We start from the raw sequence: 23,698 nt of genomic DNA on the forward strand, positions 1-23,698 counted from the left end.
GGTCCTTTTATCAGCCCCGTAGCTTCGCCCTCTCATCTTTGACCCCCTCCCTTCGACCTTTCACCTCGCTCCCCATTGGCCCGAGAAAAAGTGGGCGTGAAGGCTTTTTGATCCATAAATTTGCATATATCGATCGCCCTGGGGGCGGGGCCACCCGCCCCTCGCTCACCGATTGGACGGCAAAAAGTGGGCGTGTGTCGTTTTTGATCCGTTTTTGAAGCACAAAATCCGTGATTTTGTACACGCTGTTCGGCGCGCGCCCTGCACGAGTCCAACACCGGTACCCACAGGCGGCGCAAGAACGGTGGCGATGCGACGGTTGCGAGGTGTGACGTGAAGGTCGTGGCGGTTGTGGTGAAGCGGCGTTGTGGTTGGTGGTTGATGTTGTGGTTGTGGTGGTAATCATGGCGGTTGGTCCAAAATAAAGATAGCAAAAGAAAAACGGCTATCCTGAAGAGTCGCAGCACGCATTAATAACATGTATTCCCACTAGACAACGGGTTTGGGCCTAACTACACATGTACTTACCGAGATACCTCACCTAAGGGACCTGAATGGTGGTTTGCGAATTTGGTACACAAAACAATATATATATATATATATATATATATGTATATATATATATATATATATGTATATATATATGTATATATATATATATATATATATATATATATATATATATATGTGTATATATATGTAGGGTAAGAATACTGATTCGGGCTCACTTTTCCCCATGTAAATGAATGGGGGATTTTCAGCGATTTATATTTTTTTTCCTTAAAAATAAACCCCCCTTTTTATCCCAAGGTATATTTATTTGTCTCCCCTTTTAACCTGGAGGTTGAACCTCATTGAATTGAACACCTGGGGGTTGAACAGCTCACTCATTGAACCTTTTAAGATTTGTTCATTCTCAAATTCCTTCAATAGTTTAATTTTCTTTGCACAATAATCCCCATCTAAAATATTGACAAACAAAACATTTGAATCTTTATATTTTTGAAGATATCCCTTTTGTGCCATTACGAAATGATAAACTTCTCTTAATGCTCTTGTTTAACCACCTCCTGAGCCACAGGTTATTTTTTAAGCCCCGCCCACTTTTCTTTAAGCCCCGCCCACTTTTGTTAAGCCCCGCCCACTTTCCACAAGGTATTCAATAAGCCCCGCCCACTTTTCTTTAAGCCCCGCCCACTTTTGCTAAGTCCCGCCCACTTTTGCTAAGCTCCGCCCACTTTTCATAAGGTATTTTTTCTAAGCCACGCCCACTTTTCCTAAGCCCCGCCCACTTTTGCTAAGCTCCGCCCACTTTTCACAAGGTATTTTTCTAAGCCACGCCCACTTTTCCTAAGCCCCGCCCACTTTTGCTAAGCTCCGCCCACTTTTCATAAGGTATTTTTTTCTAAGCCACGCCCACTTTTCCTAAGCTCCGCCTACTTTTGCTAAGCCCCGCCCACTCTTACATCATTTCCAGTTCATCTCTGACTCACAAAGAAATCACTAGAAAATTACAGGATGTTATGGTTTTGAAAAATTTCCCAATGAAGGCTTGCCTAGGCTTGCCCAGGGAATTTCCAAAGGAAACCACACCCACCAGTCTTTCTCTATAAAAGCTTCAAACCCAGGCTCCATTTTAAACATTTGTTTTTGCTGGCAATGGTGTTTTGTGTGCTTGTCTCGAACTCTCTGTCTTCTATGGAACTAAACCTTCAAGTTGATGAACTGGATTCAAACCTCTTATCTATTGAGGTAAGATTTTTATTTTCCTATTTTCAAACTTCGATTGAAGCATACTCATTTAATAATTAAATAACTTAATTAATACATTATTATTTTCTCTCACAGGAAATTGTGTCTGAAATACGAAATGAAAATACTGCTTTTGCTACAACTTGGGGGGAAATTGTTGGCTTGGTTGAAGACCTTGAGTGGGATGACTTTGGTGTTCCTTGGAACTCTCTGTCTTGTATGGAACTAAACCTTCAAGTTGATGAACTGGATTCAAACCTCTTATCTATTGAGGTAAGATTTTTTATTTTCCTATTTTCAAACTTTGATTGAAGCATACTCATTTAATAATTAAATAACTTAATTAATACATTATTATTTTCTCTCACAGGAAATTGTGTCTGAAATACGAAATGAAAATACTGCTTTTGCTACAACTTGGGGCGAAATTGTTGGCTTGGTTGAAGACCTTATGAGCGACCAAGACCCACAGAACGAGTTCGTCCTTGATGACCCAACCAAAGAGTTATACCTTGGAGACCAGCAAAATCCTGAAAAAGAGTTTTACAGCAATAGTACTCATTGTGAGTTATCAAGACAATACCCACTGAACAAGTTATACCTTGATGAGCCAGAATACAAGTTTTACCTTGGAGACTCACAAATTTTGAAAAAATCAGTAAATGAGTTCTGCCTTGATGGTTTAAATAACTACCTTGGAGACTCAGGAAAAGGGTTCTGCCAAGATGGTTCTAAATATGGGGCCTACCTTGGAGACTCACAAATTTTGAAAAAATCAGTAAATGAGTTCTGCCTTGATGGTTTAAATAACTACCTTGGAGACTCAGGAAAAGGGTTCTGCCAAGATGGTTCTAAATATGGGGCCTACCTTGGAGACTCACAAATTTTGAAAAAATCAGTAAATGAGTTCTGCCTTGATGGTTTAAATAACTACCTTGGAGACTCAGGAAAAGGGTTCTGCCAAGATGGTTCTAAATATGGGGCCTACCTTGGAGACTCACAAATTTTGAAAAAATCAGTAAATGAGTTATCCTTAAGAGACTTTGTAAGTTGGTTTTACTTTGAATACTTGAAATGTGGGTTCTGGATTGATAACTCACAATGTGATACATATCTTGGAAACTCAACGGGAATGTGGTTATACCTTGAAGACTTGGAAAGTTGGGTTTATGTTGGACACTTGAAACTTTTTTGGGGGCTTTTATTTATTTATTTATTTATTTATTATTATTATTATTTTATTTATTTATATTTTGGAGACTTTTGGAGTTGCTATCACTCTTTGGGATCTAAACCTATCGATGTAGTTCTTTGTCGGATGGTGCTTGATGGGAGCAAGATCAAGAAAGTTCTGGGAAGAAAGTGCAGGCTTACTCCCCCTTTTTACGTCATCAAACCTGAAAGCCTTAAAAGACAGAATTGGAAGAAGAGAAAAAACAAAAAATATACATTGTTCGTTCTGGGAAGAAAGTGCAGGCTTACTCCCCCTTTCTACGTCATCAAACCTGAAAGCCTTAAAAGACAGAATTGGAAGAAGAAAAAAAAAACGTAAAAATATATATATATATATATATAGGTGGAAATCTCATTTTGAAAAAGACATTGTGTTGGGCGAGGATTGAGTTGGGGTTGAGATTTTGAATGTGAGGGTTGGGGTTGAGATTTTGAATGTGAGGGTTGGGACACACACACATACACATCAACAAACAAAAGTTAAGCCTTGACTATTCAGTTGAGGATTCTGTGTTTGGGGTTCACAGATGTAAGAACGTCCACCCCTTGACACACATTATATACTGTTATACACCTCGGACTTGGCCCTCGAGTGTCCACAACGGTGTATAGTAGGAGGGAGTGAAGCGCCAACCTATTGCTCCCATTGCACACACACACACACAAACAAAAGTTAAGCCTTGACTATTCAGTTGAGGATTCTGTGTTTGGGGTTCACAGATCTAAGAACGTCCCCCTTGACACACATTATATACTGTTATACACCTCGGACTTGGCCCTCGAGTGTCCACAAAGGTGTATTATCTGCTTAGTTTTGTCTTTTGTAATTCCTGTGAATAAAATGAACCTAAAATCTCTTCCCCTTCCAAATCATATATTTTATAAGTCCAAGGAACTGTATCTATTACATCAACAATTTTAAAAAGTTCTTTCGTCCATCGTTCAGTAAAACCCTTTTCAAAATGAAATATTCTAATTGAACACCTAGTCAATGAACAGCTAAAAATCAAGTCAATGAAAAGAAAGAAAGAATCACAATTGAACATCCACTCAATGAACTGTTAATATTCTAATTGAACACCTACTCAATGAACTGTTAATATTCTAATTGAACACCTACTCAATGAACTGTTAATATTCTAATTGAACACCTACTCAATGAACTGTTAATATTCTAATCAATGAAAAGAAAGAAAGAATCCTAATTGAACACCTACTCAATGAACTGTTAATATTCTAATTGAACACCTACCCATCAAGTCAATGAAAAAGAAAGAAAAGAATCAAGATGAACACCTAGTTAATGAACAGAAAGAAAGAATCCATATGAACACCTACCCAATGAAAAAGAAATAATCTAATCAATAAACTGTTATTATTCCAATTGAACACCTAGTTAATGAACTGTTAATATATTCTAATTAAACACCTAGTTAATGTACAGAAAGAATCCATATGAACACCTACTCAATGAAAAAGAAATATTCTAATCAATGTACAGAAAGAAAGAATCCTAATTGAACATCTACTCATCTAATCAATGAAAAGAAAGAAAGAATCACAATTGAACATCTACTCAATAAACTGTTAATATATTCTAATTGAACACCTAATCAATAAACTGTTAATATATTCCAATTGAACACCTAGTTAATGTACAGAAAGAAAGAATCCATATGAACACCTACTCAATGAACAGCTAAAAATCAAGTCAATGAAAAAGAAAGAAAAGAATCAAGATGAACACCTAGTTAATGAACAGAAAGAAAGAATCCATATGAACACCTAGTTAATGTACAGAAAGAAAGAATCCATATGAACACCAAGTCAATGAAAAGAAAGAAAGAATCCTAATTGAACACCTAATCAATAAACTGTTAATATATTCCAATTGAACACCTACTCAATGAACAGAAAGAAAAGAATCAAGATGAACACCTACTAATCAAGTCAATGAAAAGAAAAAAGAATCAAGATGAACACCTACTAATCAAGTCAATGAAAAGAAAAAAGAATCAAGATGAACACCTACTAATCAAGTCAATGAAAAAGAAAGAAAAGAATCAAGATGAACACCTAGTTAATGAACAGCTAAAAATCAAGATGAACACCTAGTTAATGAACAGAAAGAAAGAATCCATATGAACACCTAGTTAATGTACAGAAAGAAAAGAATCAAGATGAACACCTAGTTAATGTACAGAAAGAAAGAATCAAGATGAACACCTAGTTAATGAACAGCTAAAAATCAAGTCAATGAAAAAAGAAAGAAAAGAATCAAGATGAACACCTACTAATCAAGTCAATGAAAAAGAAAGAAAAGAATCAAGATGAACACCTAGTTAATGAACAGAAAGAAAGAATCCATATGAACACCTACTCAATGAAAAGAAAGAAAGAATCCCAATTGAACACCTAGTTAATGAACTGTTAATATATTCTAATTGAACACCTACTCAATGAAAAGAAAGAAAGAATCCTAATTGAACATCTACTCATCTAATCAATGAAAAGAAAGAAAGAATCCTAATTGAACACCAAGTCAATGAAAAAGAAAGAAAGAATCCTAATTGAACACCTACTCAATGAACTGTTAATATTCTAATTGAACACCTACTCATCTAATCAATGAACTGTTAATATATTCTAATTGAACACCTACTCAATGAACTGTTAATATATTCTAATTGAACACCTACTCAATGAACAGAAAGAAAAGAATCAAGATGAACACCTAGTTAATGTACAGAAAGAAATATTCTAATCAATGAACTGTTAATATATTCTAATTGAACACCTACTCATCTAATCAATGAACTGTTAATATATTCTAATTGAACACCTACTCAATGAACTGTTAATATATTCTAATTGAACACCTACTCATCTAATCAATGAACTGTTAATATATTCTAATTGAACACCTACTCATCTACTCGATGAAAAAAAGAAATAATCTAATCAATGAACTGTTAATATATTCTAATTGAACACCTAGTTAATGAACAGAAAGAAAAGAATCAAGATGAACACCTAGTTAATGAACAGCTAAAAATCTAGATGAACACCTACTCAATGAACTGATAATATTCTAATTGAACACCTACTTATCTACTCAATGAAAAAGATATATTCTAATCAATGAACTGTTAATATATTCTAATTGAACACCTACTCAATGAACAGAAAGAAAGAATCACAATTGAACATCTACTTATCTAATCAATGAACTGTTAATATATTCTAATTGAACACCTACTCAATGAACTGTTAATATATTCTAATTGAACACCTACCCATCAAGTCAATGAAAAAGAAAGAAAAGAATCAAGATGAACACCAAGTTAATGTACAGAAAGAAAGAATCCATATGAACACCTTATCAATAAACTGTTAATATATTCTAATTGAACACCTACTCATCTAATCAATGAAAAGAAAGAAAGAATCCTAATTGAACACCTACTTATCTAATCAATGAACTGTTAATATTCTAATTGAACACCTACTCATCAAGTCAATGAAAAAGAAAGAAAAGAATCAAGATGAACACCAAGTTAATGTACAGAAAGAAAAGAATCAAGATGAACACCTACTCAATGAACAGCTAAAAATCAAGATGAACACCTAGTTAATGAACAGCTAAAAATCAAGATGAACACCTAGTTAATGTACAGAAAGAAATATTCTAATCAATGAACTGTTAATATATTCTAATTGAACACCTAGTTAATGAACAGAAAGAAAAGAATCAAGATGAACACCTAGTTAATGTACAGAAAGAAATATTCTAATCAATGAACTGTTAATATATTCTAATTGAACACCTACTCATTTAATCAATGAACTGTTAATATATTCTAATTGAACACCTACTCAATGAAAAAGAAAGAAAAGAATCAAGATGAACACCAAGTCAATGAAAAAGAAAGAAAAGAATCAAGATGAACACCTACTTATCTAATCAATGAAAAGAAAGAAAGAATCCTAATTGAACACCTAATCAATGAACTGTTAATATATTCCAATTGAACACCCACTCAATGAACAGAAAGAAAAGAATCAAGATGAACACCTACTAATCAAGTCAATGAAAAAGAAAGAAAAGAATCAAGATGAACACCTACTCAATGAACAGTTAATATATTCTAATTGAACACCTACTCAATGAACTGTTAATATTCTAATTGAACACCTACTCAATGAACTGTTAATATTCTAATTGAACACCTACTCAATGAAAAGAAAGAAAGAATCCCAATTGAACACCTAGTTAATGAACTGTTAATATATTCTAATTGAACACCTACTCATCTAATCAATGAAAAGAAAGAAAGAATCCTAATTGAACATCTACTCATCTAATCAATAAAAAAGAAAGAAAAGAATCAAGATGAACACCTAGTTAATGAACAGCTAAAAATCAAGATGAACACCTACTCAATGAACAGTTAAAAATCAAGTCAATGAAAAAGAAAGAAAAGAATCAAGATGAACACCTACTCAATAAACAGAAAGAAAGAATCCTAATTGAACACCTAGTTAATGAACAGGTAAAAATCTAGATGAACACCTACTCAATGAACAGCTAAAAATCAAGTCAATGAAAAAGAAAGAAAAGAATCAAGATGAACACCTAGTTAATGAACAGCTAAAAATCAAGATGAACACCTACTCAATGAAAAGAAAGAACCCAATGAATACCTTTCTTTTCCCTCATATCTATTTACTTTTTCTTGTTAAAAAAGCTTTTTTTCCTAAATAATTCACGTTTTTATCAAGAAAATATAAGCTAAAAATAAAAAGTGAATTCACCAATTTTTTGGTTTTAATTAAAAAATTGGTGAATTCACTTTTTATTTTTAGCTTATATTTTCTTGATAAAAACGTGAATTATTTAGGAAAAAAGCTTTTTAACAAGAAAAAGTAAATAGATATGAGGGAAAAGAAAGGTATTCATTGGGTTCTTTCTTTTCATTGAGTAGGTGTTCATCTTGATTTTTAGCTGTTCATTAACTAGGTGTTCATCTTGATTCTTTTCTTTCTTTTTCATTGACTTGATTTTTAGCTGTTCATTGAGTAGGTGTTCATCTTGATTTTTAGCTGTTCATTAACTAGGTGTTCAATTAGGATTCTTTCTTTCTTTTTCATTGAGTAGGTGTTCATCTTGATTCTTTTCTTTCTTTTTCATTGACTTGATTTTTAGCTGTTCATTAACTAGGTGTTCATCTTGATTCTTTTCTTTCTTTTTCATTGACTTGATTTTTAGCTGTTCATTGAGTAGGTGTTCATCTAGATTTTTAGCTGTTCATTGAGTAGGTGTTCAATTGGAATATATTAACAGTTCATTGATTAGGTGTTCATCTTGATTTTTAGCTGTTCATTAACTAGGTGTTCAATTAGGATTCTTTCTTTCTGTTTATTGAGTAGGTGTTCATCTTGATTCTTTTCTTTCTTTTTCATTGACTTGATTTTTAACTGTTCATTGAGTAGGTGTTCATCTTGATTTTTAGCTGTTCATTAACTAGGTGTTCATCTTGATTCTTTTCTTTCTTTTTTATTGATTAGATGAGTAGATGTTCAATTAGGATTCTTTCTTTCTTTTCATTGATTAGATGAGTAGGTGTTCAATTAGAATATATTAACAGTTCATTAACTAGGTGTTCAATTGGGATTCTTTCTTTCTTTTCATTGAGTCGGTGTTCAATTAGAATATTAACAGTTCATTGAGTAGGTGTTCAATTAGAATATTAACAGTTCATTGAGTAGGTGTTCAATTAGAATATATTAACTGTTCATTGAGTAGGTGTTCATCTTGATTCTTTTCTTTCTTTTTCATTGACTTGATTAGTAGGTGTTCATCTTGATTCTTTTCTTTCTGTTCATTGAGTGGGTGTTCAATTGGAATATATTAACAGTTCATTGATTAGGTGTTCAATTAGGATTCTTTCTTTCTTTTCATTGATTAGATAAGTAGGTGTTCATCTTGATTCTTTTCTTTCTTTTTCATTGACTTGGTGTTCATCTTGATTCTTTTCTTTCTTTTTCATTGAGTAGGTGTTCAATTAGAATATATTAACAGTTCATTGATTAAATGAGTAGGTGTTCAATTAGAATATATTAACAGTTCATTGATTAGAATATTTCTTTCTGTACATTAACTAGGTGTTCATCTTGATTCTTTTCTTTCTGTTCATTAACTAGGTGTTCAATTAGAATATATTAACAGTTCATTGATTAGAATATTTCTTTCTGTACATTAACTAGGTGTTCATCTTGATTTTTAGCTGTTCATTAACTAGGTGTTCATCTTGATTTTTAGCTGTTCATTGAGTAGGTGTTCATCTTGATTCTTTTCTTTCTGTACATTAACTTGGTGTTCATCTTGATTCTTTTCTTTCTTTTTCATTGACTTGATGAGTAGGTGTTCAATTAGAATATTAACAGTTCATTGATTAGATAAGTAGGTGTTCAATTAGGATTCTTTCTTTCTTTTCATTGATTAGATGAGTAGGTGTTCAATTAGAATATATTAACAGTTTATTGATAAGGTGTTCATATGGATTCTTTCTTTCTGTACATTAACTTGGTGTTCATCTTGATTCTTTTCTTTCTTTTTCATTGACTTGATGGGTAGGTGTTCAATTAGAATATATTAACAGTTCATTGAGTAGGTGTTCAATTAGAATATATTAACAGTTCATTGATTAGATAAGTAGATGTTCAATTGTGATTCTTTCTTTCTGTTCATTGAGTAGGTGTTCAATTAGAATATATTAACAGTTCATTGATTAGAATATATCTTTTTCATTGAGTAGATAAGTAGGTGTTCAATTAGAATATTATCAGTTCATTGAGTAGGTGTTCATCTAGATTTTTAGCTGTTCATTAACTAGGTGTTCATCTTGATTCTTTTCTTTCTGTTCATTAACTAGGTGTTCAATTAGAATATATTAACAGTTCATTGATTAGATTATTTCTTTTTTTCATCGAGTAGATGAGTAGGTGTTCAATTAGAATATATTAACAGTTCATTGATTAGATGAGTAGGTGTTCAATTAGAATATATTAACAGTTCATTGAGTAGGTGTTCAATTAGAATATATTAACAGTTCATTGATTAGATGAGTAGGTGTTCAATTAGAATATATTAACAGTTCATTGATTAGAATATTTCTTTCTGTACATTAACTAGGTGTTCATCTTGATTCTTTTCTTTCTGTTCATTGAGTAGGTGTTCAATTAGAATATATTAACAGTTCATTGAGTAGGTGTTCAATTAGAATATATTAACAGTTCATTGATTAGATGAGTAGGTGTTCAATTAGAATATTAACAGTTCATTGAGTAGGTGTTCAATTAGGATTCTTTCTTTCTTTTTCATTGACTTGGTGTTCAATTAGGATTCTTTCTTTCTTTTCATTGATTAGATGAGTAGATGTTCAATTAGGATTCTTTCTTTCTTTTCATTGAGTAGGTGTTCAATTAGAATATATTAACAGTTCATTAACTAGGTGTTCAATTGGGATTCTTTCTTTCTTTTCATTGAGTAGGTGTTCATATGGATTCTTTCTTTCTGTTCATTAACTAGGTGTTCATCTTGATTCTTTTCTTTCTTTTTCATTGACTTGATTAGTAGGTGTTCATCTTGATTCTTTTCTTTCTTTTTTCATTGACTTGATTTTTAGCTGTTCATTAACTAGGTGTTCATCTTGATTCTTTCTTTCTGTACATTAACTAGGTGTTCATCTTGATTCTTTTCTTTCTGTACATTAACTAGGTGTTCATATGGATTCTTTCTTTCTGTTCATTAACTAGGTGTTCATCTTGATTTTTAGCTGTTCATTAACTAGGTGTTCATCTTGATTCTTTTCTTTCTTTTTCATTGACTTGATTAGTAGGTGTTCATCTTGATTCTTTTTTTTTCTTTTCATTGACTTGATTAGTAGGTGTTCATCTTGATTCTTTTTTCTTTTCATTGACTTGATTAGTAGGTGTTCATCTTGATTCTTTTCTTTCTGTTCATTGAGTAGGTGTTCAATTGGAATATATTAACAGTTTATTGATTAGGTGTTCAATTAGGATTCTTTCTTTCTTTTCATTGACTTGGTGTTCATATGGATTCTTTCTTTCTGTACATTAACTAGGTGTTCATATGGATTCTTTCTTTCTGTTCATTAACTAGGTGTTCATCTTGATTCTTTTCTTTCTTTTTCATTGACTTGATTTTTAGCTGTTCATTGAGTAGGTGTTCATATGGATTCTTTCTTTCTGTACATTAACTAGGTGTTCAATTGGAATATATTAACAGTTTATTGATTAGGTGTTCAATTAGAATATATTAACAGTTTATTGAGTAGATGTTCAATTGTGATTCTTTCTTTCTTTTCATTGATTAGATGAGTAGATGTTCAATTAGGATTCTTTCTTTCTGTACATTGATTAGAATATTTCTTTTTCATTGAGTAGGTGTTCATATGGATTCTTTCTGTACATTAACTAGGTGTTTAATTAGAATATATTAACAGTTCATTAACTAGGTGTTCAATTGGAATAATAACAGTTTATTGATTAGATTATTTCTTTTTCATTGGGTAGGTGTTCATATGGATTCTTTCTTTCTGTTCATTAACTAGGTGTTCATCTTGATTCTTTTCTTTCTTTTTCATTGACTTGATGGGTAGGTGTTCAATTAGAATATTAACAGTTCATTGAGTAGGTGTTCAATTAGGATTCTTTCTTTCTTTTCATTGATTAGAATATTAACAGTTCATTGAGTAGGTGTTCAATTAGAATATTAACAGTTCATTGAGTAGGTGTTCAATTAGAATATTAACAGTTCATTGAGTAGGTGTTCAATTAGAATATTAACAGTTCATTGAGTGGATGTTCAATTGTGATTCTTTCTTTCTTTTCATTGACTTGATTTTTAGCTGTTCATTGACTAGGTGTTCAATTAGAATATTTCTTTTTGAAAAGGGTTTTACTGAACGATGGACGAAAGAACTTTTTAAAATTGTTGATGTAATAGATACAGTTCCTTGGACTTATAAAATATATGATTTGGAAGGGGAAGAGATTTTAGGTTCATTTTATTCACAGGAATTACAAAAGACAAAACTAAGCAGATAATACACCTTTGTGGACACTCGAGGGCCAAGTCCGAGGTGTATAACAGTATATAATGTGTGTCAAGGGGGACGTTCTTAGATCTGTGAACCCCAAACACAGAATCCTCAACTGAATAGTCAAGGCTTAACTTTTGTTTGTGTGTGTGTGTGTGCAATGGGAGCAATAGGTTGGCGCTTCACTCCCTCCTACTATACACCGTTGTGGACACTCGAGGGCCAAGTCCGAGGTGTATAACAGTATATAATGTGTGTCAAGGGGTGGACGTTCTTACATCTGTGAACCCCAAACACAGAATCCTCAACTGAATAGTCAAGGCTTAACTTTTGTTTGTTGATGTGTATGTGTGTGTGTCCCAACCCTCACATTCAAAATCTCAACCCCAACCCTCACATTCAAAATCTCAACCCCAACTCAATCCTCGCCCAACACAATGTCTTTTTCAAAATGAGATTTCCACCTATATATATATATATATATATATATTTTTACGTTTTTTTTTTCTTCTTCCAATTCTGTCTTTTAAGGCTTTCAGGTTTGATGACGTAGAAAGGGGGAGTAAGCCTGCACTTTCTTCCCAGAACGAACAATGTATATTTTTTGTTTTTTTCTCTTCTTCCAATTCTGTCTTTTAAGGCTTTCAGGTTTGATGACGTAAAAAGGGGGAGTAAGCCTGCACTTTCTTCCCAGAACTTTCTTGATCTTGCTCCCATCAAGCACCATCCGACAAAGAACTACATCGATAGGTTTAGATCCCAAAGAGTGATAGCAACTCCAAAAGTCTCCAAAATATAAATAAATAAAATAATAATAATAATAAATAAATAAATAAATAAATAAAAGCCCCCAAAAAAGTTTCAAGTGTCCAACATAAACCCAACTTTCCAAGTCTTCAAGGTATAACCACATTCCCGTTGAGTTTCCAAGATATGTATCACATTGTGAGTTATCAATCCAGAACCCACATTTCAAGTATTCAAAGTAAAACCAACTTACAAAGTCTCTTAAGGATAACTCATTTACTGATTTTTTCAAAATTTGTGAGTCTCCAAGGTAGGCCCCATATTTAGAACCATCTTGGCAGAACCCTTTTCCTGAGTCTCCAAGGTAGTTATTTAAACCATCAAGGCAGAACTCATTTACTGATTTTTCAAAATTTGTGAGTCTCCAAGGTAGGCCCCATATTTAGAACCATCTTGGCAGAACCCTTTTCCTGAGTCTCCAAGGTAGTTATTTAAACCATCAAGGCAGAACTCATTTACTGATTTTTTCAAAATTTGTGAGTCTCCAAGGTAGGCCCCATATTTAGAACCATCTTGGCAGAACCCTTTTCCTGAGTCTCCAAGGTAGTTATTTAAACCATCAAGGCAGAACTTATTTACTGATTTTTTCAAAATTTGTGAGTCTCCAAGGTAAAACTTGTATTCTGGCTCATCAAGGTATAACTTGTTCAGTGGGTATTGTCTTGATAACTCACAATGAGTACTATTGCTGTAAAACTCTTTTTCAGGATTTTGCTGGTCTCCAAGGTATAACTCTTTGGTTGGGTCATCAAGGACGAACTCGTTCTGTGGGTCTTGGTCGCTCATAAGGTCTTCAACCAAGCCAACAATTTCGCCCCAAGTTGTAGCAAAAGCAGTATTTTCATTTCGTATTTCAGACACAATTTCCTGTGAGAGAAAATAATAATGTATTAATTAAGTTATTTAATTATTAAATGAGTATGCTTCAATCAAAGTTTGAAAATAGGAAAATAAAAAATCTTACCTCAATAGATAAGAGGTTTGAATCCAGTTCATCAACTTGAAGGTTTAGTTCCATACAAGACAGAGAGTTCCAAGGAACACCAAAGTCATCCCACTCAAGGTCTTCAACCAAGCCAACAATTTCCCCCAAGTTGTAGCAAAAGCAGTATTTTCATTTCGTATTTCAGACACAATTTCCTGTGAGAGAAAATAATAATGTATTAATTAAGTTATTTAATTATTAAATGAGTATGCTTCAATCAAAGTTTGAAAATAGGAAAATAAAAAATCTTACCTCAATAGATAAGAGGTTTGAATCCAGTTCATCAACTTGAAGGTTTAGTTCCATAGAAGACAGAGAGTTCGAGACAAGCACACAAAACACCATTGCCAGCAAAAACAAATGTTTAAAATGGAGCCTGGGTTTGAAGCTTTTATAGAGAAAGACTGGTGGGTGTGGTTTCCTTTGGAAATTCCCTGGGCAAGCCTAGGCAAGCCTTCATTGGGAAATTTTTCAAAACCATAACATCCTGTAATTTTCTAGTGATTTCTTTGTGAGTCAGAGATGAACTGGAAATGATGTAAGAGTGGGCGGGGCTTAGCAAAAGTAGGCGGAGCTTAGGGAAAGTGGGCGTGGCTTAGAAAAAAATACCTTATGAAAAGTGGGCGGAGCTTAGCAAAAGTGGGCGGGGCTTAGGAAAAGTGGGCGTGGCTTAGAAAAAATACCTTATGAAAAGTGGGCGGAGCTTAGCAAAAGTGGGCGGGGCTTAGGAAAAGTGGGCGTGGCTTAGAAAAAATACCTTATGAAAAGTGGGCGGAGCTTAGCAAAAGTGGGCGGGACTTAGCAAAAGTGGGCGGGGCTTAAAGAAAAGTGGGCGGGGCTTATTGAATACCTTGTGGAAAGTGGGCGGGGCTTAACAAAAGTGGGCGGGGCTTAAAGAAAAGTGGGCGGGGCTTAAAAAATAACCTGTGGCTCAGGAGGTGGTTAAACAAGAGCATTAAGAGAAGTTTATCATTTCGTAATGGCACAAAAGGGATATCTTCAAAAATATAAAGATTCAAATGTTTTGTTTGTCAATATTTTAGATGGGGATTATTGTGCAAAGAAAATTAAACTATTGAAGGAATTTGAGAATGAACAAATCTTTATAGGTTCAATGAGTGAGCTGTTCAACCCCCAGGTGTTCAATTCAATGAGGTTCAACCTCCAGGTTAAAAGGGGAGACAAATAAATATACCTTGGGATAAAAAGGGGGGTTTATTTTTAAGGAAAAAAAATATAAATCGCTGAAAATCCCCCATTCATTTACATGGGGAAAAGTGAGCCAGAATCAGTATTCTTACCCTACTACTTATATATATATATATGTATATACCAAGTCGTAAAACACCAGGGGTTTGACTCAGCCTGTCATCCTTCCGAGGTCGGCGAAATGAGTACCAGTGTACTGGGACGGTGTATACCCCGGTTAAAATAGGTGTACCAGATCCCTGTGTCGTAAGAGGCGACCAGGGTTGCGTCAGGAAGGGCATCCGGTGTAAAACATGTGCCAAATCACTATGCGGATCATATGGATGATCCGCTGTGGCGACCCCTAACGGGAGCAGCCAAAAGAAGAAGATGTATATATTTGTGTATATATATATATATATATATATATATATATATATATATATATATATATATATATATATATATATATATATATATATATATATATATATATATATATATATATATATATATATATATATATTGTTACGGATTCGCGCCCGCCGGCGTGCTGACGGCCACGTAACTCGAATCGCGGCACGTCGCCCACCGGACGGACAATCCAGTCGTGACCCTCTCGGACTAACGCCGGGAACCAGTCACGGGTGGACCTTTCGGTCTCACCGCGATCGAGCCAATCGGCTCCCGTGTGGGATAGGGCTGCTCGCCAAATTCGACCTCCCTAAGTACCCACACGGAGGGTAGACCGGGCGATAGCACCTCGCCGCAGGTCGACTTCGGACACGGGCCACTTAAGCGACCCGTTCCGTACTATCGGGATAACCGAGCGGTGTTATCGTCGGCCTCGACGGTTCGATTAATTATCGGGCGTATTCAGCCCACTACCAACCCTTTACGTGAAGCAAGATGAGGATTCAATGAAAGAAATGACGAAGCGAAGCGGGAAACAGTTCAACATAAAGCACATTTATTCGCGATGAACGGAAAGCACACATATACAATTCCACCAAAAGCACATAGAAAAGAAGAAGACAAAAAGCAAATGCGACAATGCAGATCTAATACCGACTACGCGAGCACACGGCAACACTTATACAATTTTACTTCACAGACGGCGCCGACAACACACATTCCCAAAGCAAAAGAAAAGAGAACCACCCTCCAGGATGAGGGGGTAGGCGGGCCTGGGGCCGAGACCGTGTCGGGCCTACCCGTCTGGTGATGAGACGCGGAGCGGCGGTGGTGCCTCAACTCCGCGGGCCTCGCGGACAGTGTCTGGTAGGGGGTGGGAAGGGGGCCCCCTTGGTCGCACTATCTCAGCGCGGGGGGAAACAGGAGGGGGTTGCTGATGCTCGGGGAAAGGAGGATTTTTACTCTGTCTCGGGTCCCGCGACGAGCGTCTCCACCTCGACCAGGTCGCGCCATCGGCCTCCCTGGTGTGCAGCTCCCGGCACCGACGCGAGCACCCCCTCGTCTGCCTTCGCTGCCGCCGCCTCTCCACAGCTCCGTCCTCTTCGCTCCGACTCCAACTCCGAACTCTTCCTCCTGCGAACTTCCCAACTGCACTCAACTCCAACGCACACGACGACGACCCTTTTCTGACGAACGCAGCCGCTTATATAAGCCCCGTGGCTTCGCCTTTGACCCCCTGCCTTCGACCTTTCACCTCGCTCCCCATTGGCCCGAGAAAAAGTGGGCGTGAATGCTTTTTGATCCATGAATTTGCATATAGCGACCGCCCTCCAACGCCCTGGAGGCGGGGCCAAATCGCCCCTCGCTCACCGATTGGACGGAACAAAAGTGGGCGTGAGTCGTTTTTGATCCGTTTTTGGAGCGGAAAGTCCGTGGTTTTGTACACGCTGTTCGGCGCGCGCCCTGCACGAGTCCAATACCGGTACCCACAAGCGGCGCAAGAACGGTGGCGATGCGACGGTTGCGAGGTGTGACGGCAAAGGTCGTGGCTGCTGTGGTGAAGCGGCGCCGCGGTGGGTGGTTGATGTTGTGATGACTGTTGAGACGCGGTTGGCGGTGGTAATCATGGCGGTTGGTCCAAAATAAAGATAGTAAAAGAAAAACGGCTATCCTGAGGAGTCGCAGCACTCATGAATGACATGTATTCCCACTAGACAACGGGTTTGGGCCTAACTACACATATACTTACGGAGATATCTCACCTCAGGGACCTGAATGGTGGTTTGCGAATTTGGTAACCACAACAATATATATATATATATATATATATATATATATATATATATATATATATATATATATATATATATATATATATATATATATATTGTAATGTCCAGGGGGGTTAAGCCAATTACCCCAACCCAATTGTTGTGGACGGGTGGTTGACACCGATCTGGATGGACAGCCGAACAGTTCTACCTTGGAGGCTAACATGTCATCCTTGGAAATTATAGCGCATGGGACGTGGGTGGCAAAGCACGTTCCAGACGCGTTCACCAGGATGGAGGACAAGGGTTTATATTTAAACCCACAACGAAGAGACACACGAGCAATCTTTCATAAATAGGGGTTTATGAGCATAAAATCAAATATTTATCATGGAAATAATGAAACGTGCGATAACCAAAATTCCTATTTGAGGCGCCTCCACACACAGTGACAAAATCGGACAAGGGGAAAAGATAATACAAAAGAAAAGTCCCATCTTTATTCTGGCACTTAGCTTCGGGTCCAGAAGTGATATATCGTCGAAATTGCATGGGAAGCCGCACCCGAAAAGGTGCCGAGCCGCTCTCTGTGTGGGAAACGTACACGTGGTATTCGTGTGGTGGTATTCAACGCCAGGGCTCAGAAACTGCCGTGCAGCTTCTTTTCATGAGCGAATCTGCCTACTGTTCCTCTCTTGCACCAGGTCCGTTCACAACGATCGCCCACCTTCCTCCTCGACCAGACGACGAAATGATTTCTGAGGCTCCTGAAAGGCGATGAGGGACGCTCATATGTTCCTCACAACACTTATCTCCCCCCCTTTCTCTTTCGACTGTTTCCTACTACACTATGCATGTGTCACTCCAGTGTTATAACTGGTAATACAAAGTTTAATATTTGGTTGTTTACCAAAATCTAAAATGCTCATGCAATGTCTTGTTTTCTTATTGTCATTGTTGCTATTATCATTGTCTCCCTTTTTTTCTTATACCTGCCTCAATGATTCCCACCTTCTTATGGGGTCGGTCTGGGGAAACGGGTCTTGCTCAACTCTTTACGTAACCAGATAGCCAGGCCTAACATCCGACTGGTAGGAAATTGGAATTTAGCCGAGGTGCCAGCGATAACTTGTCGACTCCTTCCGTAAGGCACCATGGGAATTTTCACGTCCACCAATGCCCCGCTTGATGGCGGGCGACTTCTCTGCCTCAACGGCTTTCTGATGGTTGGTGAACATGGTGATGTCTCACCCTGAGTGTGAAACAGCATGATGATGCTTTATAGCTGTGTCAAGATTCAAACCCAAAGTGGACAGCTCAAAGTGGAGTGTGCATGCCTCTCAGAAGTTACAATAGCCCCATAAAATGTATGAACGTATGATGGGAGAGGGAGGCACAAAACAGGGCGGAATAGATACATGGGGAGGGATGGGTCAGGGTACACATGGTAAACAACATGGACACTACAGGTTCTTTCATGAAGGAAAGCAGGGAATATGAAGGAGGTGGGTTTGGGGTGGATTAACAGGGGTAGAAAAGATCATGGTTTTGGATGGGGGAAGATAAGAGATGGTGGTGAACATCTATTTTGAAGATCTGGAGGGAAGAGTGGGATTGAAGAGTGTGTGGGAGTTTGTTCCAAAGGTGGGAAAAAAGAGGAATGAAAGAATGAAGGTGAGCAGTGATTGAAGAGTGTGTGGGAGTTTGTTCCAAAGGTGGGAAAAAAGAGGAATGAAAGAATGAAGGTGAGCAGTGATTCTTGATGTTGGTACTTTAACCAGCAGTGGGGGTTGCTGGTGGACCTTGAGCGCCCTGTGGAAATGTGGGTGGGAGAGATAGCAGAGAGAGAAGGGGGTGGGGGGGGGGGTGAAGCCGAAGAGGAGACGGTAGAAGACAGAATGACCACCGACCTGCCTGCGGCGAGAGAGTGAGAGACCCAAAGACTCAACTTCATCGCGGGAGATACCAATGATCTTAAATGCCTCGGTTTCCACTGTGTGAAGCTGAGAAAGGTGAGAGGCAGGAGCACCAGCTCAGAGGGGAGAGAGCAGTCCTCCATCAGGCTGTGGTTGAAAGCTTTGTATGTGGTCAGGAGCTCAGGTGGGCCGAGAAACAATTTTGCACGACGGAGGATGCCCAATCGGCGACTGACTTTGGAGGACAGCTTGGAAATGTGGCTTTCCCAGTAAAGATCATGGCAGATAGTGAGGCCCAAAAGTTTGAATGAAAGGACTTCTTCAAGAAGATTGGTGGGAAAGTGGATTGGGGGGGGGGGGGGGGTTCCAGACAGTCCTTTCGGAGAGACATAGTGAGAGTGTGAGATTTATCAGGATTGAAAGACATGTTCCACATGTTGGACCAGCTTGTGATTTTTATCCAGATCTGCTGAGAGTGAAGAAGCTGCTGCTTGCTGATCTGAGGGATGACAGATGGTATGGCAGAGGGTGGAGTCATCAGCAAAGAGATAAAGACAATTTTCCAGAGAGTCGGAAAGATCATTGATGAAAACTAGAAAAAGCACTGGGCCCAGAACACCATCTTGAGGAACTCCAGCCTGGACAGTAAGAGGGGATGAGAGATGTCCATTAAAAGCCACAAATTGACTGCGACAGGAGAGGAAGTCTGCAAGCCAAGAGTGGAGATTGCCTTGGATACCAAGGGAAGAGAGTTTGGTGAGCAGGGCAGGGTGTCAGACCGTATTGAAAGCACGCAATATGTCCAGGGAGATTGCTCTGATTTCATGTCTGGCATTGAGGATCTCCATCCCTTGTTGGGAGAGCAGAAGCAGCATATCCAGGGTAGAGTGACCTGGTCTGAATCCAAATTAATGATTGGAAATCAGGCCATCAGAGAAGAGGAAGGATTTAATGTCGGAAGTGATGATTGATTCCATAACCTTGCTGATTATTGGAAGAAGGCTGATTGGTCTTTCGTTGCAAGGATCTGTTTTTGCACCTTTTATGCAGAGCGGTAATATTAGCTCTTTTCCTCTCAGAAGGCGAACTGTAATTAAGAAATATACAGGTTGTGGACAATAAAATGGAAGCACCTGGGTAAACAGGGACACCAAGTACATTGAAAGCAATGGCTTCCATACAGATGTGGCCCATGTGTTAATTAAGCAAATAACATCCCAGCATGCTTATGGTCATGTATAAAAATGCTGCACCGGCCTGGTTGCCTATAATTATGGCTAGCATGGCTGCAAAAGGAGACCTCAGTGACTTCGAAAGAGGGGGGATTGTTGGGCCGCATTTGACAGGAGCTTCAGTGACAAAGACAGCTCTACTTGCTTATGTTTCATGAGCAATGGTGTCTATTGTGATGTTGGCATTGGACTGAAGGAAAGACATCATCAGCAAAAGGCAGCAGTGTGTGGAAGCACATACTCCAGGATCGTGATATGTCTGCATTAATTTGAAGTGCAAGATCAAGCAGGCAAGCAACTGTTGACTGTAAATCTCAACCTGGGGTGCAAGCAGCCAGTTTCATTAAAAAAAAAACGGTCCACTGAGAACTCCACAGAGCGGGATACCATAGTTGCATTGCAGTGCACAAACCGCTCATCACACCTGGTAATGCATGTTTCTGAGTCCAGTGGTGCAAAGCACACAGGCAATGGATTACCGAGCAGTGCTGAAATGTGACATGGTCAGATGAATCATCCTTCACCATGTTCTCGTCAAATGGATGAGTGCACGTGTGGCGCCTACCAAAAGCATTCTGAAACCTTAAGTGCTTGGTTCCAACAGTGAACGGTCCTGGTGGTTCTATAAAGTTGTGGGGCACATTTTCCGAGAATGGTTTGGCTGCTATCATTCCCTTAGAAGGAAGGGTCAATGCTAATCGCTACTTAATGGTACTGAGTGATCATCTTCACCCCATGTTGCAGGATGGCTTCCAGGATGACAATGCCCCCATCCACAGAGCATGTGTAGTCACCCAATGGTTTGATGAGCATAATGGTATCCATACGTCATGGCCTTCTCAGTCACCAGATCTGAACACAATTGAGCATTTAAGGGATATTCTGAAACGATGCCTGAGACAGCATTTTCCACCTTCATGAAACAGGTGTGAGTTGATTGACTTTCTCGTAGAAGAATGGTGTTGCATCCATCCTGCAGAATTCCAGATGCTGGTGGACTCTATGCCACGGTGCATACGAGTCGCACGTGGTGGCTCAATGCCCTATTAAGTGACTTTACATTGCTGTTTCCTTTACATTGCTTTACATTGCTGTTTCCATACTTTTTTGTCAACTATTTGTGCATTTCGGGTGCTTTTAGGTTAAAAGAAATTTTTTATGTTAAATGAAAATTTGTACCCAAGAAAAAAAAGAAAGATTTTGTTTCTCTTTTTACAAATGTCTTTGTGGACCCACTTTTTTGTTTGATCTTTTTGCTCTTTGCTTCTTCGGGTTACTTATGATGACTCCAATGCAGTGTTTGTTCCATTTGATTATGTTTGTACCATATCCTGATGCTGTGTGGACTGTGCTTCCCTGCTGATAACCCTCTGGTAACTTGTACCTGTTTGCTGCTTTTGAGCCTGGGGAGTTTCTGCTAAAATCTATCTATCCGGGATCTTCCCGACATCTTTGTTCTTTGTTCTTTTCACATTTATTTCTACTTTTTCACATTTCTCTTTATTAATTCTAATTCTTGATTTTTCTTTATTTCTCTTTTTCTTTATCTATCTGTCTTTAGGAGAAGTGAATTATTGCAGAAAGTTTTCTGTAAGGTTCACTTGGCTGCACCTGGATGGGTTTGAGGGTGCGGCTGAAACCCGAATCCTATCCAGGTTCCACCTGATGACCCCATCTTTGCTTTTTGCTTCTTCAGGTTCCTTCTGATGACTCCAATGCAGTATTTGGTGTTCCATTTGATTGAGGTTTGCAGACAGCCCCCCTGTTGGGAAAAAAGTCCTCTTAGATCGTTTGGGTATTTGTATAAACTTACCGAGCCTGAAACTTAACCTTGGCATCATCTAAACCAGCAGAATGGTCCTAAAGTAAGTTTTGCAATAATACCAATTTGCCATGGAGTAACCATAATGGCCTATTCTTTACAGGTCTTTCACCACTTGCTAAACAGTATCTTGCTTACAACATGTCTTGGTCTGGAACTTGGTCCATTATGTCTCTTGTTGATATAACGTATCACGCTTGCGGTCTCACACTGTAATTATCATAAACTGGCAGATGTCCCAACACTGACATCTATCTTCCTTGTGACAAGCTGAGTCACACATTTCCACAGCCATGATAATAACAGCAAAAATAACAGCCTTATTGAGACTCACAAATAGGTATGCAATATGTTTGTGAAGTGCAACAGGCTGTTTTTGGTTCAACCCATCAGGGATATGACAGGTAGGTATGGCTAGGATTAGATTTTGGGCAGGAGAAAGTCCAACAATTTCCTCTGTCCAAAATCTCAAGTTAAACAAAGTATGCCTTTCAATGAATTTGTCTCAGTGCAGTTATTATGTCATCTCTGTATGATGTCATAGCCTTACAGTCCTCAATTGGTATCCGAGTACCAGGCTCAAATTTCGCAAACTATTCAATGGTCTTTCTTTATATTTTATTTTGTTGTTTGTTTTCAGATAGTTTCAAGGAATGAGCTTCTGGAGTACATTTGTATCAATGATGCAGCTGATTATTTTTGTCATCAAAACAAGTGTAGTTGGCAGCCTTGGAAGTTTTCATTTTACATGCAGATTTTAAAGGTTGCAACAATTGTCTAATTTGCAATGCTGTAATACAAGACTTGAATAGAACATTCGTAATATTTGTTAATTATCTTGTTGCTTTGTTAGGCAAGATGTCTATGCAGCATGGATCCCATCAATTTCTGTTTACCTGCTTATCAAATTTCGGCTCATAGTTTGTGTGTTGTAGTTTACCAAAGCATGTCTGTTTATCCTTCTTTATGTGGCAGTGTTGCCCTTTGAGGAGGTGCTGGCAAGAAGTTATTGTCGCCCAGTGGAGACTATGGTTGGAGTCGCTGGGGAAGTGCAGCTCGCTCCAGGCGCTAGCGTACGACCAGTCTGTGTCCAGTTGCGGCGCTGCACCGGCTGCTGTACCGACGGTGCTCGAGTCTGTCAACCTTCGGCGACACAGCCTGTTCAGCTACAGGTTATAAAGAGATAAAAATGATAAAGATAAGGGGAAAATGAATAATCAGACCAGAATCAAAATGTTATGCAAAAGCTCAATTGGAAAAATATTTTCTGATGGTTGATTCATAATTTTAGTTTTTAAGATTTTGGTGGAATGGTTGATGTAACTCTTTATTCATCATGTCCTACATACACTACTGTATGTCACAGCAAGAGTCTTAAATTGAGAGTGTACCGAACAGAACGTATATTTTTTGATGTCTCATAACATGCTAACAGAGGTACACGCACCTTGT

General features: G+C 37.7%; 1 protein-coding gene and 1 long non-coding RNA gene across 2 annotated transcripts in view; both read left to right on the forward strand.

The window, feature by feature from the left end:
• Positions 1–23,698, forward strand: part of LOC147014179 (uncharacterized) — a 197,863-nt gene that overhangs the window by 61,759 nt on the left and 112,406 nt on the right. The window contains exon 5 of the mRNA XM_085851944.1: positions 23,222–23,418. Within this exon, the coding sequence (XP_085708070.1) occupies positions 23,222–23,418 (197 nt within the window). The remainder of the gene's footprint in view (positions 1–23,221; positions 23,419–23,698) is intronic.
• On the forward strand, positions 975–2,638 carry LOC147014181 (uncharacterized). Its single transcript, XR_015050675.1, has 3 exons — positions 975–1,752; positions 1,849–2,025; positions 2,123–2,638. It is a non-coding gene; the product is annotated as an uncharacterized LOC147014181 (long non-coding RNA).

This window comes from Eptatretus burgeri, chromosome 13, assembly GCF_056783735.1.
Source record: "Eptatretus burgeri isolate ZD-2024b chromosome 13, Ebu_testis_v1, whole genome shotgun sequence".
In the NCBI taxonomy this organism is placed as follows: Eukaryota; Metazoa; Chordata; class Myxini; order Myxiniformes; family Myxinidae; genus Eptatretus; species Eptatretus burgeri.